The sequence below is a fragment of the Agelaius tricolor genome, unplaced genomic scaffold (genome assembly GCF_023055355.1).
Source record: "Agelaius tricolor isolate 1412-34295 unplaced genomic scaffold, bAgeTri1.0.p SCAF_2, whole genome shotgun sequence".
NCBI lineage: Eukaryota > Metazoa > Chordata > Aves > Passeriformes > Icteridae > Agelaius > Agelaius tricolor.
In genome coordinates this window covers 1,059,390-1,078,841 of record NW_027269262.1, presented here as the reverse complement: position 1 = coordinate 1,078,841, position 19,452 = coordinate 1,059,390, and the positions used below count along the sequence as shown (strand labels likewise).

Genomic DNA, 19,452 nt, shown 5'->3' with positions numbered 1-19,452 from the left:
GTTAAAGCATTGCTTTTTATTAGGAGGATGTTGCATTTCTCCTTCTGCTTGTCCTTCCCTAAGCCTGAATGTTTATGCAAAAATGTGGGAAAAAGATTCCATCTGCTGTGCATTGTCTCTGCTGTTTTTATTTGGCATAAATAATTACAGAGAGAAAATAAATGAGAATTCGCTTTCATTGCAATTTTGTTAAGTTTTTATAACAAGGGGAAGATGGATCAAGTACTAAAATAAGCCAGATACAGTCAGACAAATTCAAATGCCTTGCACAGTTTCATAATTCATTATGCACTCAATTAACTCATAAAAATAACACCTCCTGTGCTCGTTGAAAAGTTGCTTTCTTGTTTACTTGGATTGGCTAGAAGGTCTTAAGAAATTCTGGATGACAACTACTTGTGGTGCATTGGATGAGTTTTTCCAACAGTGCAGTAACAGATTCCGATGGAAATTGTGCCCTAAGCACCTGCATGCTTGCCAAAACTTGGTGGGCAGGAAAAATGAGCAGGAGAATGGAAGGTAAAACCAGGTAACACTGAACATATGAAACTAGTTGCCTGGGGTGTATGGTAGAAAGGATTAAGAAATGAGGGAGGTATCAGGGCTAAGACTGAGACCTTGAAGAGATAGTGCATTTTAGGTTGTAGGAGCCTGAGGAATTTACAGTGCAGACTTTGGTTGCTAGCTAGGTGATGGCCTTGATGCTCAGTGTAAACATAACTTTGTGTTGTCGTGTTGCGGGTATTACACCTGAGAAATAAGGCTAGCCTGGGCAAAGGTGGGTGTTACAGGAAAAAGGAGATGCTGGCAGTACCATTATTGCATTGCAGCTGGGCCATTGTGCTGTCGGATTCTGAAAATTCATCAGTCTTAGCAGTCAGAGGTCTGCTTGACTCTTGAATGATTTCTGCTGTTTAAAAGTGTGAATTGGAAGTTTTCCTTAATTTGCGCTGGACTTTTGACCTCATTTTAGCAAATTCTTGGTTGATAAATATTGTAAAGCATGAACAGTTTTAAAATACACTGCCTTTTCCATTAGCATGAATGCATCTGAGGCTGTAATAATGTTGTAATATTCTAGTCTGTTGCTCTGTCTTCGACAGTTACACTCATATTTGTTTCCATGGCAGTTGATGTTGTGAGATGACTTCATTAAAACTGTTTTTTAACACTGTTTAAAACTTCCTGCAAATGAAAGCTATTAGAGGTAAGCTAGACAAAGCAGATGAAAAAGTACATGGTAAAGCACCAAAAAAAATAGGAATTTTGTATCCTGCTGATATGTGTATCAGTCTTGAACTGAGCCAAGGGAAATATAGGTTGGATATTAGGAAAAAGTTTTTCATGGAAAGAGTGATAAAGTACTGGAACAGTCTGCCCAGGGAGGTGGTGGAGTCACCATCCCTGGATGTGTTTAAGAAAAGACTGGATGTGGCACATGGTGCCATGGTTTAGTTGAGGTGTTAGGGCATGGGTTGGACTTGATGATCTTGAAGGTCTCTTCCAACCTAGTCATTCTGTGACATGTATGTGTGTGTATATTTTTTTTTTTTAATTTTTTTTAGTAAACAATTTTTTTGATGTGAACTTCCTAAAAGGGTTTAATAGATTTGCAGCTAGTAAGAATGTATTTTTATTTCCTTTATCAAGTCAGAGAATGTTGGCTCTTAGAGTAGTCATTGCACTCATGTATCTGCTTTATGTGACCTTAATAATTAAAGTAGTGTAGAATATGGGTCCCGGGGTCCTCATGATGTTCTGAATACTGCAGAACAGAACAGACATGTTTCTTCATCCCTCTCCTTTCGTTTCTCTATCCATGCCATGGCAGTGATGATAATTTGCATTAAAAATACTAAGCTTTCTGCTGAGCAAATAAGCCATGAATTAGTTGTCAGGGATGGGGCAGTGAAGGTGCTGTGGTGAATTCTGACCTGTTAGGACATATGCATATTCAGAGTTGCATAAGCTTCTGAAATTGTTGGAAAAAATACTCTGGGACTTAGTAAGTCTTCCTTACTAAGAGGCAGATTACTTGTAAGAGCAATTCCCACAAATTTAAATGAAAGCTATACCATAATTCCTGCAGTTTCTTGACATTTGGAGAGGGTGGGAAAGAGTGTAAATTAATATAAGTCCTTCAGTAGAGTTGGCAGTTGGTTAGTACTGAGGCTTTGGGTATTCACACAGCTCTAGAAATTGACAACTGAAATTCACAGAAACATTCACTTCACATCTTTTATGGAAGAATCCAGGTTAATAAGTGACTTTATCTAGTGGAGGTCTTTCAGCTGTCTGTCTGCAGATGAATATATATTCTAGTCTCTGGCTAAAAAGAAGTTTGATGATATTAGAAAACTTTTTCTAATTGCTTAGGCACATGCTGAGAACACAGATCTGCACTTTCAGTCTATATAGCACAAGACAGTGGCTGGCATCAGTTAACATGGGTTAGTTTGATCCCTGGCTTAATCTCCATATAATGTGCTGTATTATTTACCTATTGCAGAGTGAGGGAAGGGACAAGAACTGGTTTTTTGTGTTACTAAAGGACACAGACTATAGCAGTTCATAACGCAGTACCTAACTGTCTAAGTATTCTGTGGGTTTCTGAAACTCCATTTTTTTGGAGGATGGTTGTTCTTTCGCAAACCTCCAAAACTCTAGCATCTGCTTGTACCTCTTTCTTATCTGGCTGCTTTTGGTGACGTGGACCTGCTTGGTTGGAGCATGCAGTATTTGGAGAGGATTGTATTGGTGGCTACTCCCACCTTCTTTCTGCTGACTCTGGAACTTGTTATTGTCTAATTTTATACATACTAGACCTTTTGGATGGTGATGAAAGGCATTTCTTTGGTTAGCTGTAGTTGTTGTAGTCAGCATCTACACAGCTCATGCTTTTGAACAGTGGTTTAATTTTGTTTTACTGTATTTTATATTTGGTATTCAAGAGTAATCACTTTCTTTCATCTTTAACTTATCGTCTTACTGTGGCCCTGCCCCAACTTACTCATAATCTTTACTTCTAGCAGAATCTACCAAGCACCTTTTGATTCCTTTGTCCAGGGGAAAAGAATAAGGAAGACTCAGAACAGCATTTGATCTTGAATTTTTGTCAAATAGATTATTCTTTATTTCTGTTTGAGAGATCGTTTCTTTAACATGACATGATCTCCTTCCTTATCTCTAATCACTAAAAAAAATTAAAGGAGCTGGCCCCATTCAAAGTCTAATTTAATATCCTGTGTTGTGCAGTTCTTTACCTTCTAATTATGTTAACCAACACTTCACACTGTGTTGTTTGTAGAGTTAAGAAAGAAAAGTTTCAATTGAGACTAGATAATTTTTTCATCAATCCAGGTAGCTTTTTTTTTATATATTTCATGCTATTACATAGGATTTTAACAAGTAAACTGTAATTGTGATTTGACAAGGAGTGTCCATAACAATATTTGGCAACCACTGCAGAGCCCTGGTTTTAATCTCCCCTTGACTTTCTGCTTTAGATGGTGAGGATTTAATTGAAATGAGTTTGTTCTGCATACCAGATTTCACCATTCAAAACTAAAGCCTTTTCTGTCTGTTATGCCTGATCCAGAACTACGCAAAAAACCCCAATACAAAGTTCATTTATTAATGAGTGAGAGAAGTTAGTATGGAACGATCTTTCTGAAGGCTAAATATGTTCGTGAGCATTTTTCCTATAGCAAGTTTATAAAGTTTAAATATATTAGCTACTGAAAGTAAGTAAAAAATTCTTTCAGTTGCTACACAGAATCACAGAATTTCTAGGTTGGAAGAGACCTTTAAGATCATCGAGTCCAACCCATGTTCTAACACCTCAACTAGATCATGGCGCCAAGTGCCACATCCAGTCTTTTTTTAAACACATCGAGGGATGGTGACTCCACCACCTCCCTGGGTAGATGATTCCAGTATTTGACCACTCTTTCTGTGAAAAACCTCCTCCTTAATTCTAGCCTGTATCTCCCTTGGCGCAGCTTGAGAATGTGTCCTCTTGTTCTATCTGTTGTTGCCCTGAGAAAGAGACCGACCCCCAGCTCACCACAGTCACCCTTCAGGAAGCTGAAGAGAGTGATAAGGTCACCTCTGAGTCTCCTTTTCTCCAGGCTGAACAACCCCAGCTCCCTTAGTCGTTCTTCATACGGCTTGTGTTCCAAGCCCCTCACCAGTCTCGTTGCTCTCCTTTGGACATGCTCAAGCATCTCAACGTCCCTCCTTAACTGAGGGGCCCAGAACTGGACGCAATACTCAAGGTGTGACCTCACCAGTGCCGAGTACAGGGGAAGAATTACCTCCCTGCTCCTGCTGGCCGCACTATTCCTGATACTAGCCAGGATGCCATTGGCCTTCTTGGCCACCAGGGCACACTGCTGGCTCATGTTCAGCTGACTGTCAACAACACGCCCAGGTCCCTTTCCTCCTGAGCACTGTCCAGCCACACCATCCCCAGCCTATAACGTTGCAGGGGGTTATTGTGGCCAAAGTGCAGGACTCGGCACTTGGACTTATTCAACTTCATCCCATTAGATTCTGCCCATCCATCCAACTGTTCCAAGTCCCTCTGCAAAGCCCTCCGTCCCTCTAACAGATCGACACACACTCCCAGCTTAGTGTCATCTGCAAATTTGCTAATGAAAGACTCTAAACCCTCATCCATGTCATCAATAAAAATATTAAATAGAACTGGCCCCAGCACATACCCCTGAGGGACACCACTGGTGACTGGCCGCCGGCTGGATGCAGCACCATTCACCACCACTCTCTGGGCCTGGCCATACAGCCAGTTCCTAACCCAACAAAGAGTGCTCCTGTCCAAGCCATGGGCTGCCAGCTTGTGTAGGAGTATGCTCTGGGAGACAGTGTCAAAGGCCTTGCTGAAATCCAAATAAACAACATCTACAGCCTTCCCTGTATCCACTAGGCGGGTTACCTGGTCATAAAAGGTGACCAGGTTGGTCAAACATGACCTACCCCTCCTAAACCCATGCTGACTGGGTCTGATACCTTGGCCATCCTGTAAGTTCTGTGTGATGGCACTTAATATAAACTGTTCCATTATCTTGCCAGGTACTGAGGTCAGGCTGACTGGTCTATAATTACCAGGATCTTCCTTTGCACCCTTTTTGTGAATGGGTATCACGTTGGCCAGCTTTCAGTCATCCGGAACCTCACCAGTGAGCCAGGACTGATGGTAAATGATGGAGAGTGGCTTTGCAAGCTCATCTGCCAGCTCTCTCTTTACCCTGGGGTGGATCCCGTCTGGTCCCATAGATTTATGAACATCCAAGCATTTCAGTAGTTCTTTGACTGCCTCCTCTTGGATAATGGGGGGACCGTTCTGCTCCCTGACACCATCAACCATTCCAGGCGAGCAGGTGTCTTGAAGGCAAGTCATCTTCCCACTAAAAACTGAAGCAAAGTAGGCATTAAGCACTTCTGCCTTCTCCTCATCTGCAGATGCTGAGTTCCCTCCCTTGTCCAATAAAGAACAAAGGCTGGTCTTACCCTTCCTTCTAGCATTAAGGTATTTGTAAAAACATTTTTTATTATCCTTTACAGAAGTCACCATTCTAAGTTCAAAATGAGCTTTGGCCTCCCTAATTTTTTTTTCTGCATGCTCAAGCAGCCTTCTTGTATACTCCCTTAGAGACCTGACCCTCCTTCCAACGCTGATACATCCTCTTTTTATTCCTAAGTACCTCCAAAACCTCCTTGCCCAGCCAGGCTGGACGTTTACCCCATTGACTGATCTTTTGGCACACAGGGACAGTTTGTTCCTGCTATCATATTAAGGACTGTATAAGATAGTAAAGCATGATTCTGCTGTGCTGTGCTGTACAAAGTTGATTCATGGTTATACACAACAAAGCATAATTGGCCAGCAAGGCACTGACACTGGCTAAGGAAAGATTTTGTTCAGGAGATACTTAAAAATGTAGGCATGTGGTTATATTTTCCAATGTCAGATGAGACAGAGTGATGCAGATGTTTTCTTGTTTATAGCTTGTCAACTGTGCTATTATTGTATCTCTTAAAGATACTCACTATGAGTATAGCTTCTTAAGAGAATTGCTAAGAGCAAGCAGGAGCTATCCCTGAAAATTTCCTGGAAAGTTTATTTGCCACAAGATAAAATTACAAACTGTTGCAAACCATACATACCTTACCATTGCAAATTTCCACCTTTTCATGTCCTGTTTCTTGCATACAAAAGTAACTTTGGTTTTTAATATCCTACACAGACGTGGTTTTTGCTGATCTGTACTCTCTTTCTCTAGCCAGTTAGTATTAGCTTGGAAAATTTCTGGCTCTGTATTTCAGCTCCAGTTGATTTAAAATGCTACAAGCTTGGAAGAGACTTCTGCTTTTGGAAGTCAAGCTTCCTTGAATATAGAGGTACATCATAGATCTTCATGATCTGATTTTTAATGAAATACTCTGTTGTATGCATTATGTCAATAGTTTTTGGGTTTTTTTTAATATTTTACTACTGTTTTGGTGGCAAAAGAATATAGCCTGATGAAGCAGAAGATTTGATCTAGACACATTTTGGTAAAAGTATGTGTGTCTTAATGTGTGTAGTAGCTTTCAATTTACTGTGCATGTTTTTTGTTTTAGTGTTTCAGTGTTGGGATGCTTTCAGATAAGGTTTTTGAGGTAAAATTCCTCTTTGGACAGTAGGCACAATGCAAAGGAAGTAGAAATGGGAATTGGTTACTTTTTAAACGTTTTTATGAACTTGACATTTTCAAACTCTTTTTCCCCCTCTGTTCTTCACTTTTTATTTCATAGGTGCACATACAATTCTCAGGCTACAGTTAGTAAATTTTTGTCATAATAATTTTAATTTAGCATTTTGGTTTGTTGGCCAAAACTTGTGCTGTCTGTGTAAACAAAACAGAAGGATCCCCCGGCTTAAGATATAGCAAGGGATTTAAGCATTTAGGTGTTTTCAAAAAAGGCAGTAGTGCTTTGGCCATGCTATGTTTGCTCAAGTGTGAAGGACAGAGGTCCTTTTAGTATGTTTTTAATTAAAAGATTCTTTCTAATCAAAAGCTTCAACAATAACTGCTGCATAGCAAGTAGCTATGGTTACAGTGTGCAGGGAAGGGTATGTCATCATTGTTTGAGTGTCAGAGTTTAAACAATATAGGAAGAGATAGAATTTTAGAACCCTTTCCCTTGCTGAGGCATTTGTACTGATGTACAGTATATAAACCAAAAGGACTTCCTATCTGATAAAAAATAAAACCTTAACTAGAAGTACCTACCCATCTCTGTATTTGTTAATCACATCTCACATACAGCTGCGGCTTTAGAAGAAAGGCTGGGTAAGTATGATGGGCTTTCCAGCCCTTATCTAGCATTTGCCAGATTTCTGATACTTTAACCATCTCTTTATGGGTTAAAAATTTGTAGCAGTGCCACCAACGTGATGGTGGTGACAGTCTGTGTGCAGCTTGTTGGGGCAGGCAGGCAGTGTGCCCTGTGCCTAGCTTCTTAGTCCCTAGTTTAGTGCCTCTTACTTCTGCCATGCCAAGAGTACATGGGCAGAAGATGTTTCTGGCGCTTCCGGGTGTGGTTTTTTTGTGAAGACACCTAAAAATAGTATTCTATTGCACAGTTTAAGGTTTCATGTAAAAAACAAACCTATACTATATGTACTTGGAGTAGTCTTAAAGTTCTTGTCTGAAGTAATGACATCCCTTCTCAGTATGCCTCCATCATGGATGTGTTCATTCCAAATGAATTCCACAGCTACAGTTCTTTGGGCATAGACTTGAGAAATAAATGGTCTGGATAACAGGAGAGACTTGTCTTGTACTTGTTAGCCCTTACATAATGTAACATAAGGGTTCTAAAATTAATATTTTTGTTGCATTTCAAAAATACGTAATTTTTCAGTAAAAAATAAAATTAAAAGTTGAAGTCCAGAAAATAAAGGGATGTCTATTTTTCCTTCAGAAATAGGAGTACAAGTAATGCCTACAGTGTAAAGGGCATACTTCTATTCAAATCAACAGAGTGACTGTGATGATTGTCATTTAAGAAAAAAAAAAAAAAGGAACAAATATTAAGTGTTCTTTTGGTGGCTGATGTAATGATGGTGCAACTGGTTTTGTGCCCCTAGTTTCTTTCTGTACCTTTCTTTTTTTTTAATGTACTAGAATTTTTTTTCCCAGATGGGCAGAGAGTTTTACAATTCTCTGTTTAGACTGATGTTTGATGGTGGAGGGGAGTGAGTTCTTTCTAACTTTATAGACCATCTATTCTTCATATGGACTTCATATGTTGTGACATGAACTCTAGTGTGTAGATTGACAGAAAGTAATCTAGTGCAAATTAATACATTAAGTTTACCCTCCTTTTCCTTGTAGCACAATGGCTGAAAAATCAGCAAAACCAGCAAAACGGTTATCCTCAGACTCAAACTCTCATGAGGGAGCTGCAGCAGGAGAAATAAGTGCTCTGGAAGAGGCCTTTAGAAAATTTGCTGTCCATGGTGATACAAGAGCCACAGGAAAAGAAATGCATGGGAAGAACTGGTCAAAGCTATGTAAGGACTGCAATATCATAGATGGGAAGAATGTGACAACCACAGATGTTGACATCGTCTTCAGTAAAATCAAGTAAGTTCATTTCAGCCATAATTTCATTATCTTCTCTCTCCCCACTCTCCCCCCCATGTTAGTTAGAAACCATCTAAATTTACCTTCTGTTACTTCTGATGTTGTGAGATACTGTTTGACAAAATCAATCTCTTTCTTGTTCCTTTAAAAAATTTTCTTGTTTTGTCTGAAGATACAGCTTTCAGCTTCTGACCTACTATATTAAATTGACTTCAATTTCACAGCTGTTGCATTATTCAAAGACCATGATGTGATCAGAATAAATGTAGGCTATTCCAATAAACTGGTCTGCAGTAAGTGCTGTCACTATTTCTTGAAAGATATCTGAATGAAATCAGGATGTCAGGATGATCTTTCCAAAGCTTGGCCTCAGAAGACGGAGGCTAAGGTGGGATATGTACTAAAAGTCAGTATTCTAACAGCAGTCATGATGTCCAGCACAACACCAGCTCAAGTATAGGGCCATGCCAGACTTAGGGTGACCCTTGGCTATGATGAATTAGGATTGTCTTGTCATCTGATCTTATTTTTGTGACTGGAGCTTTAGTGAAACTTTCTCCCCAGTTGAAAATCTAGGCAGGCTTAGTCAGAAACTTGTCAAACCTAAGAGAAGATATTAAAGGAAATATGTTAACAAGGGATTAATCTGTTATGGCATGTTCTGTATGAAGTCCCAAATAATTCTTTTGCTTTTGCTTTATGTATAGAATTGAATTATTTTTACCTTTCATATTCCCCTGGCATCTGATATGATAATCTTGTCTTTTCTGCTTTTTATTACCACACTGTTTAAATTGTCTCACACATCATTGTGTTGAGGGATATACTTTTTAAATAGGTCTCTTAATTGTACTTGTAGCCTGTAGGAACACTTATTTGGCTTGTGCACTCAAATGTTGTGGTGTAATGCTGGGAAAACATGCAAACTGCATTGCTTACAAGGTAGCTGGAAAATCTTGCTACAAGCACTGACCATTTAGACTGCATCAAACTGGAGAAAGGCAGAGAAGAAAAGACCTTTAATCTTGAAAGTTGTCCGTTGTGGTGGTTTGACAGGAAATATGTTTTCTGGGACGCTGTGGTCAGGCCAATGGAAGTTCAGATTTTAATATTGGCACCTAATGTGGCCATTGGGACATTGGATCCGCCTCTGAGAACACGGGGCTAAAAGCAGGGCTTGCGGCCTGGGAGGTTCTCTTGGGTTTCCAGCGGGAAAGAGTTCGGGTCTCTCCCCCGGCCCAGCTGCTGGCTGGGCGGGGGGAAGGGGAAAAGCCATGTGGCCGGGAGAGGTATGCCTGAGCCCGGGGGTGGAAGGGTGGAAGAGAGAGAGAAACCAGGAGCCATCAGGCGCCTCCCCCCGGGAGACAGAGAGAGAGAGAGAGAGCTGGTGCCTGAGACTGTTACCTTGAAACTTGATAAAATATGTGCCTGTGCCAGCAGCACGGCTGTGAATGAGAGAAGGGGGGGTGGGGGTGCAGCCAGCTGCTTGTAGGAGCTCTTAACCCCTTTTCGGACAATGAAAACTTTACAGAACATTAACCTTTCCTAGAAGAGAGATAGAGTGGAAGATGAAGGAAATGGGCAAGTGTGAGAGAGCTTTGGGCAAGTGAGACGTTGGAAGAATAGAGAAGAATCTTAGTGGGAAGAGATGATGGAGTAGCTTTTGCTGGACTCTTTTTGTATAGCCATGGACAGAACCATGTTCCTTGTGATACAGGGACTGCATTCTAGGGGGAGGCAATGCCTCAGAACCAAGAGGGTTCGGTGTGGGTACCCCTTGGCCCCAGGGGGTGAAAAATATGGGGGGGGGGCAGGTGTCCCAAAGTTGAGACTGTGCCTTTTTGGAGTGGGAAGAAGCATCCTTAAAAGTCGACCCTAGAAGCAGCTCTGGTCGGTGTTCAGTGGTGAGAGCGCTGGACATGAAAGGAAGAGGTCACCATTGGCACAAGAAGGACTCCTTCTCCTCTTGATGAACTGAGGATTGAGTATTCTGAAGGGTGGTGCCGGACTGAGAGTCGATGATTTGGGGGATGTATTGTATTAGGAATTTGGTGGGGATGGAGGAGGAGATGTATTTGTGAAGTTTTCATTTTCCTTGTGTGTTACTTTTTTTTCCCTTTCCCTTGTAGTTTAGTTAATAAATTTTTTTTTCCCTAAGTGGGAGCCGGTTTTGCTTATTCCTGGTCACATCTCACAGCAGAAAGCAGGGAGAGAGTATTCTCATGGAGGCACTGGCATTGTGCCAGTGTCAAACCATGACATTTGTGTAACATATATAGTTAGAATAACCTTATTTATTTGATTGATTTCTTTTTTGTTCCTTTTCTCCTTGGGGTTCTTACCTAGATAAATGTAAACACTACATATGCACACTCCCACCCTCTTGTCCTTGTATCAATCCCTACTTGAATGGAGTTAGGTATACCATCAGAGAGCTGGCTTATTTGAAATGGATGTTTAGGTTGTAGGGTTTTGTTTCTTTTTTGATCTATGATATTTTCAATTTTTTTTTTTACTTTCATCAGCTTAGAATTTTGTTGTATTATTTCCTGTAGATAAATATAATCTTATTGCTGCTTTCTCATATCAGTTTCTGGGCTCTTTAGTGACAGGATAACCCCGTGATATGGCATAAACAGATGTGCAGCATTAGCAGATATAAAGAAGTAACAGGTTTGGTGACTGGGGCAGAAGGAATCCCGTCGTGTTGCGCAGGAGTGAGTTGTAAGATGGCAGGTACCTGAGCCTCCTGGGAAATGTTAGCAAATCCCCTTGCTGCTGTTGAACGCTCCCACCTCAGCTTGAAGGTTTTTGTCTTTGTCTCTTGAGGGGGAGGGTTAGCTCAGCAGTTTCTCAGACCTTGCTCCTGTGACCGCTGTTAAGTGTTGTCATTTCTCTTGGAAGAGGCATACCATCTTTTCCTCTATCCAGTTGTCCTGGTTTAACTTCAGCCAGTGGCCAAGCCCCATGCAGCTGCTTGCTTACTCCCCCAACAGCAGCACTGGGGAGACTATTTAGAGTAAAAGCTGGAAAACTCATAGATGAGATAAAGACAGTTTATAGGAAAAGCAAAAGAAAACAAGAAATTAATTCAGTGCTTCCCTTGGGCAGCCAGATGTTCTGCCATGCCCAGGAGACCAGGGCCCCATCACATGTAACACGTTAGGAATACAAACACCATCACTCCAAATGTCCCTTCTCTTCCTCCTTCCACTATATTTACTGACCATGTTGTTGTGGGGTCTGGACTATCCCCCTGGTCAGTTGGGGTCATTTCATCTGTCCTGGCTGTGTCTTCTCCCAAGCACCCCCCCATTCATTGCCAGCATGGCAGTATGGAAAGCAGAAAAGGCCTTGGCTCTGTGCAAGTCCTGCTCAGCAATAACAAAAATATCACTAAATTATCAACCCTGTGCTCAGCACAAATCCAAAATACCGCCACTGTGAAGAAAATGAACTCTACCCTAGCCAAAACCAGCACTCCAGTATTTAATAGCTTAGTAGATAACTGCATCAAATGCAAAAGTATCTTAGTTTTAATTGTTTAATGTTTTGTTCATTACTCAACCTGTACATGTACTTATAACATATATTTTATATATTCTTCTCTTTTTAAGTGATTTTATTTTTAAATTATATTGCTTAAGTCGCATATGGGAGCTGAGATTTGCTCTCCTTATTAGAAAGGTCTGTATTTTTTGAATGTATGCTTTCAGTAGGTATACTTCCACATTTTCTTAACTGTTGGGGTTTTGTGGGTTTTTTTACATTTTTATTCTTGAGTGCATGTGTCAGCAATTCTTTTTAGTCTAGATCACATTTATTTCACATATAATATTTTAAGTTTTACAAAGGGAAGATCTAATGGTTGTAGGAACTCAAGTGTCAGTAATATGCTTTAACTTAGGAGGGTTAAGCATAAGCTGGGTATACAGGATTTCTTGAGCATGTTCAGACAACTATTTTTCCTTGCTTTCTCTTTTACTTCACATTTAACCCTAAGCTCAAGGATATGATAGATTTGGTAATGCTTCAAAGCAGGCATACTCACATAATAAACTCACATTCATTTTTATTTTACAAGCAGCTTTTTCCCAGCAGAGCTTTATGGTTTTTTGATAAACCAAAATTTTCCCCGTCTGTGTTAAATGTAAAACCTTAACCACTATAGAATAATCTCCAACTCCCTCCAAAAGTGCAAAGTGCAGCTTCCATGCTTCAATAAGAATTCTCCTTATGGTTACCAGAAGGCTTTGTGCATCACTCTTGGTTTTGGACTCTTAAGCTAAAGTGTGTCTCAAAAGATTAGCCTCAGCCTGGGATTGTTATGATCAGTCAAAGTGATGGTTCAGTGGGATGGGGCTGGTGGATTTTAGCAGTTGTAGGGAACACAACAAACATTTAAAAAACATGTTTGCCATACCCAACTACGGTTGCCATCTGCATTGTGTTAGACCTTCCAAATGTATTTTTTGCTGGTTCTGTTACTGGGAAGCCACTGTACCTGTACCTAGCAGGGTTGTTTTCTAGCAAGCTACACTTAGACTTTATGACAATGGCCATGTTGTTCAGACACTAGAAAATAATTAATCAAATAGAAATGTTCTTTGGATTTATGAGTTACTATGTATAAAGCCCACATTTGTTGTCTTGATAAATTTCCCAGGCTTTATTTATTATTCTAGTAGATACTGGCAAAATAGGTAGGAAATACCTATTCTAGGATCCTACCTATGATAGGATAAAGTAACAAGGAAAATTAATAAGAGAGATGTTTACCTAAGAGCTACTGAAAGATAATGTTTTATTCATCAATTGGCAACTTGCTCTGCTCCAGGAGAGATTTTACCTCTGAAATTATTGAACATTTTTGTGGACTTAACACACCTTCTCCACCTCTGTCAAACCAAGTGAACAAAACTTCTGAGAGTTTTAAATGGTCTGTAATACTTCTTGAAAGCTGGGACCTATGTGTCTGTCTTTCAGAGATTAGTTCATTTGAAGTTAAGTTTACTGTTGTTATAAAGGTTGAAGAAATTCATTGAACCTTTGTTACAAATAAGAAAATAAGTATAGAATGCATGAGAATGTCAGGTCAGACTGAAATGTAGTTTGTTTATCTTGCATAGAAGGTCTATGAAGGCCTTCATGTGAGCACAACATTTATATGTATTTGAGGATAAGAAGAAGGAATAGTCTAAAGCAAAGAATCCACAGTAGTAGACATGAAAGAATTATTGATAGAATTGCATTCTTTGGTAAGAAAATATGTAAATCAGGTGATCTCTCCCCTGCTCCCCCCAAATATTTTTGTGTAGCAGTAATTTGTAGGGTCCCACAAGTCCTTCCAACTTGGTGGATTGTAATACAAATTTATGTTTGTTAAAATTTTTAGCTCAGAAAATTCAAGAAATGAAAAAGAATTTTGCAATGGAATTAGTTGAAAGGAAAAGCTGAAGCCTGCCTATGAGAATAGCCATATGTATGAATATTTATTATTTGCTTCCTTAGAGAGCAGAGTTAAAACACCTATGTTTATGCCAAATATTTGGATTGCATCAATGCAGTTGGAATAGTCTGCAGTTTCTGTAATGAATAGAAGAGTAAACTTTTCTTATTTTTTTAGGTTATAAAGCATACAATAAAGCTATCTCTTATAATATCATTAACTTTCCATTAATCCTATACTTGGAAGAGTAAAAGGCATTGTGAAGAGTGAATGACAAAAGTTCTACCATATCTTATGGGATGAAATCTGTTAAAAAATGCACCAAAGCCAACAGAAGTTTACATAACTGTAAATGTAATTATGAATTATGCAGTGAGCTTTCTTTTTGTAGTTTCATGGTCAACACTTGAGATGTTGTACTCCTTTCTTCAAAGCTAGCCTAAAGTTACTTGCTTAAAGTTATGTAAAAGTCCCTTCTGCTAATTGGTACCAGGAAAACATTTTCTCTGTAAATGGCAAAGGAAGCAACCTCTTCTCAGAAAAAATGGCTTATGGGATTATTAAAAAAAAAGCCTGAAAATACTTTCTAGGAAGTGATTTTTTTAACTGGTCCGTAAATTCACTGCCATACTTGAAGACAAAGAATAAGTCACAGTCATATTCTGTGGGAAAGGTAGTTTTCGTAAATTACTGCAGCTGAAGTGTTTGTGATAGGACCAAAACTAGTACTCCCGACTTATTTTGTTATGATAATATATTCAATTTCCTGTAGCTCAGGTTTCTGCTAAAATGTAGGACTTTAGTATAAATATCTTAGTAATTTTTAGATCATTCAAAGCATTAATTTTTCACATACTATGTGAACCTTATTTAGACATCTTTCTTTTATATTTTTTTTAGTGAAAAGCAATAATGCAATCAGGGCCCACTGAATTTAGAGACATACAATATGCAGGCATGCAATAGTCTTTGAATGAAGATGTTTTTCATGGCAGTGGGAATTCCATGGGCATCTTTTCAGTCACTGAAACACTTGCCTGCTTTCTTGGAAAATTTCTTCATTAAATGTTTCTTTTCTGGTACTCTTCTGGAGTTCCAAAAGTTTGTGGGCTCTGTGTCTTGTATTTTGCTTGCAGAGTGCAAGTATGGATTTAGTGAATCTTGTTGCCTTGGAGAAAGCAAGGTCGTTGGTGACAGAGGAGAAGGGCACTGAAGAGTTCTGTGTTTGGTATGAAAAGCAACATGTGGCTGCATTCTTCTTATTCCAGCAAGATGGTGAGACACAACAGTCTAAGAACTTCAGGATTTTTGTATTAAGGAAAGCAGAATACCCAAGAATAATAGATGATACTGAGCTCTTACCAGCATTCCAGCATGTTGCCTTAGGAACTTAAATTTCTTTGTTTATTGAGGGTCAACAACTGCTCTGGGAAACTTGATATGTTAGCTATGCTGTACACGTAGTACACTTGTTGTATGTAGTTAACATGGTCATAGTAATAGCCCCTATATAAATATCTCTGCTCTTATTTTAGAAGTGTTACCGCTCAGCACTGCAAGAATATGCTTTAAGCACTGCCATAAAACTGCTAATTCTATGACATTATTAGATAGAAAAATAAAAATATTTCTGTTTACACCAGCATGTTACTATGGTTGCAGGCAGGCTTGGGTGACATCAGCCGTTGGAACCATTGTGAGCATTTATTTAGGTAGCCATCTCCATGGAAACATTTGTTTGTTTTGATGTTACTATGTGTTAAATTTTAAACAAATTTTTGTGATTCTATACTGGATTGTTATTGAAGATTAATTAAGCTACAGAAGCTTTGTAAATATACCTTACTCCTGCCCTCTAAAATATTCTTGGTAAAAGATCAAGTGGAAGCATAATTGTCTTCTGAAATTCCATTAGTAGCTCCTGATGTTGCTTTGACATGTTTTCTTGTTGCTGAGGAAGCCACGTATTCTAAAGCCCAGAAAACTCTCCTCCATCTTTTTGAGAAAAGGTTTTGTTCCCATGGAGAATCTTCGCAACACACTTTATTGTGCCCTGACTTTTGAGTAGACCCACCCGTGCACTGTCCTCACTGTCTTGCACACTTGGCTGTTTAGCCTAATTCCCACAGCCTGGATCAGTCAGGTCTCTGCAGGAGCACTTCGACCTGAGAACAGCTGGGCCTTAATGCAGCAATAGTTCACTGTGGCTGCAAGACTTGGGTAATGGGTAGTGTTTGCTCTGAAAAGCTGGCAAGAAAACTCTTGGCAAGAATGAGTATTTGTCCCCATTTTTCAGCTGTAATATAATTGTTGTCTTTTCTTTGTATTGAATAAGTATGATGCTTCTTGCTTGCTTTTTGTATTTGAAAAGACTAGTACTTTGACACCTGAGCTCATTCAAAACAAATATCTGTCCATGAGGTTTCTCTGAAGTAAATAGTCTTTAATGGAGATTTTTACTGAAGTCTCTCTTAAATTTTTCAAGTATTTAAATAGGTATGAAGTGGTCTTTATATATAAATGAAGTACCTAGATATTGCAAGCTATGTTTTACATCCCTGTTGGAGACATTCTTTTGATAGTGACATAGAAAAGGATTTTTGTAATCCTACTTCGTGCATGAAGTAGGCATAACAGCTAACTTTGGTACTTCAGCATGCCTGCATCAGGAAATAAGTTTTAAGTTTATAGAACAATATGTAGAGCAAAATCTTATCTGGTAAGTCTCAGGCAAGTTGTGAAGCTGTGCATTTTTAGGTAGAAATGTAGCTAAGTATCAACAGAAAGTGTTCTTTTTTGCCACATCTATATTTTAATTGAAATTAAGAGCCTATTGCCTTTTTTGCCTAAAAAGCCAAATGTAATGTTGCCATTTGCACTTTATCCTTCAAAAGCTTTTTATTTAAAAAAAACAAAGCAGGTTTTCTTCTTCTGCCAAGAGGCATAAATTCTAAAAGTAAAACAGTGATAGCATATGAGAAGGAAGATGGTTTTAAATTCACTTGCTGTAACACAGGCTTGCTTTATGCATGTATAATGGGTAAATTTTATACCTGTAATGATGTTTGCTGATTAGGATTTTAAAAACACCATTTTGCAGGACATCACATGAAAACCTATAGATAAGATGGTGAGTGACTCATTTCCCAGCTGATACGGAATGCTGCATGATGTCATACACAGTACTATATATAGCAGCTTGCTTGGTATTTGCCACACTTTTGGCCTATTCCACATGTGGGCTATTCCACATGTGTGCTACACAAACTTTTACTGGCATAGAGTAGAAGTCAGTTGTTGTTTTAGTTTTTGGGTTTTTTTGCAGGTCAGCCTATTGCACCATAATTTAAAACTACATGCTTTTCACTTATAAAAGCAGCTATGTGAAATCTGCCTTAATTTTACTGACTAAATAAACTAAGTAACAGGCAAGTATTTTCCAGATGGTTAAATATCAGTTTTGATTTCCTGGATTGAAGTAGCAGATGATTAAGATGCAGAGGACAAGGCAGCCTTGTCTGCAGCAACAAGATGATTGTAAAGTTTAAGATCCTGAGAGGATGATCAAGATTAACAACAGAATTACAAAGCTGAACTTCAGAAGGGCAGATCTTGGCCTCTGTATTTTCTCTCTGGAAGCTGCCCTGGAGAGATGTCCAGGACAGCTGGTTGGTCTTCAAGGCAGCTTCATCAGAGCACAAGAACGTTTCATTCCCCTGTGCAGGAAGTCAGGAAGCATGGCAACGGGCTAGCAAGAGTAAGCACTGAGCTTCTGACTAGGCTGGACCATGAGAAGGAGGTATGCAAGAGATGGAAGCAGGGACAGGCTTTCTGGGAGGAATAAAGCCCATGCATGAAGAAACAGAGTGAGCAAAGTTGAAGTTCAGGCCAATCAGCATAACCTCAGTCCCTGGGGAGGTTATGAAGTAAATCCTTTTGGAAGTCCTTTTTTAAAACACAAAGGACAAGAACATGATTTGGAGCAACCAGCATGGATTTGCCAAGAACCAGTTATGCCTGATTGATTTCATTGCTTTCTCTGATGAAATGACTGACTCTATAGGTAAAGGGGTGTAGTTAGTATACATTGATTAAGGCACGAACTTGGCTCCAGTCACATTGTCACAAAATTGGTGAGGCATGGGCTGGAGAGTGGGCCGTGCAATCTAGAGGGCAGCTCTAGAGGTGGTGATGGTGTCAGTGTTGTAGTTTAATAACCCCAGCTGGAAAATAAGCCCCATGTAGCCACTCTGTTTCTTCTACCAGTGGGATGGGGAAGAGAATCAGAAGGATAAGAGTGAGGAAACTCGTGGGTTGAGTAAAAATAGTTCAATAAGAAAAGCAAAAATTGCTCACACAAGCAAAGCAAACTAAGGAAGTCATTTACCCCATTCCATGGGTAGGCAGGTGTTCAGCCATCCCCAAAAAAGTATAAGAATAATGACTTTTAAAAAGTATAAAAGAATAATGACTTTTAAAATATGATCACTCTGAATATCCCCCACTTCCTCCTTCCCAACATTTGTATGCTGAGCATGGTGTCATATGATATGGAATATACCATGGGTCAGTTGGGGTCAGCTGTCCTGACTGTATCCCTTCCCAGCTCCTTGCATACCCCCAGCCTTCTCGCTGAAGGAGCAGCAGGAAAAGCAGAAAAGGCCCTGAAGCTGTTTCAGTGCTGCTCAGCAATAACAAAAACATCTCTATGTTATCAAGACTGTTTTTAGCACAAATCCAACATACCACTTCATACTAGTCACTGTGAAGAAAATTAACTCTATTCCAGCCAAAACCAGCACAGATGAGAAGTTTCTGAAGGTGAGGTGACAGCAGTCCTTGCAGTGAGTGTGAGTTGTGGCAGCAAGGAAGGGTAGCTACATCCTGGGCTGCATGAATCAGTGTGTGGTCAGCAGGTCTGGGGAGGTGATCCTTCCATGCTGCTTGGACTTGTAAGACTGTATTGGGAGTGTTGTGCCCAGTCTGGGGCTCCCCTGTGTAGGAAATAGATTGACACAGTGGAAAAGGCCTGGTGCAGGGCCACCAAGATGGTCAGGGGGCTGGTTGTGGTACATAGTGACATGTGGAATAAATATAAGTTTCTTTGTGCTCCAGTATAGGCAGTAGAAATTAACTTCTTGTTATGAAGTTAGAGTAATAGAAATTTTATAGGGAAAAAAATGTGTGTGTATGGATGCTATTTACTCCTAAAAGTAGACGTGAGCTAGAAATCCTTCATCTCAGAAAGAGGATTAATATACTATATATGTTACAATTAGATATATTTAATCTACCTATGTGTGTAAAACTACTTACACAATTTAGATGTAGTCTGCTTGGATTCTGATG

At 39.5% G+C, this 19,452-nt stretch overlaps 1 protein-coding gene across 1 annotated transcript in view; it reads left to right on the top strand.

Moving 5' to 3' along the window:
- TPPP (tubulin polymerization promoting protein) overlaps window positions 1-19,452 on the top strand; it is a 67,795-nt gene that overhangs the window by 6,901 nt on the left and 41,442 nt on the right. Inside the window, exon 2 of the mRNA XM_071450171.1 lies at window positions 8,403-8,654. Coding sequence (XP_071306272.1) covers window positions 8,407-8,654 — 248 coding nt within the window. The 5' untranslated portion in view covers window positions 8,403-8,406. The remainder of the gene's footprint in view (window positions 1-8,402; window positions 8,655-19,452) is intronic.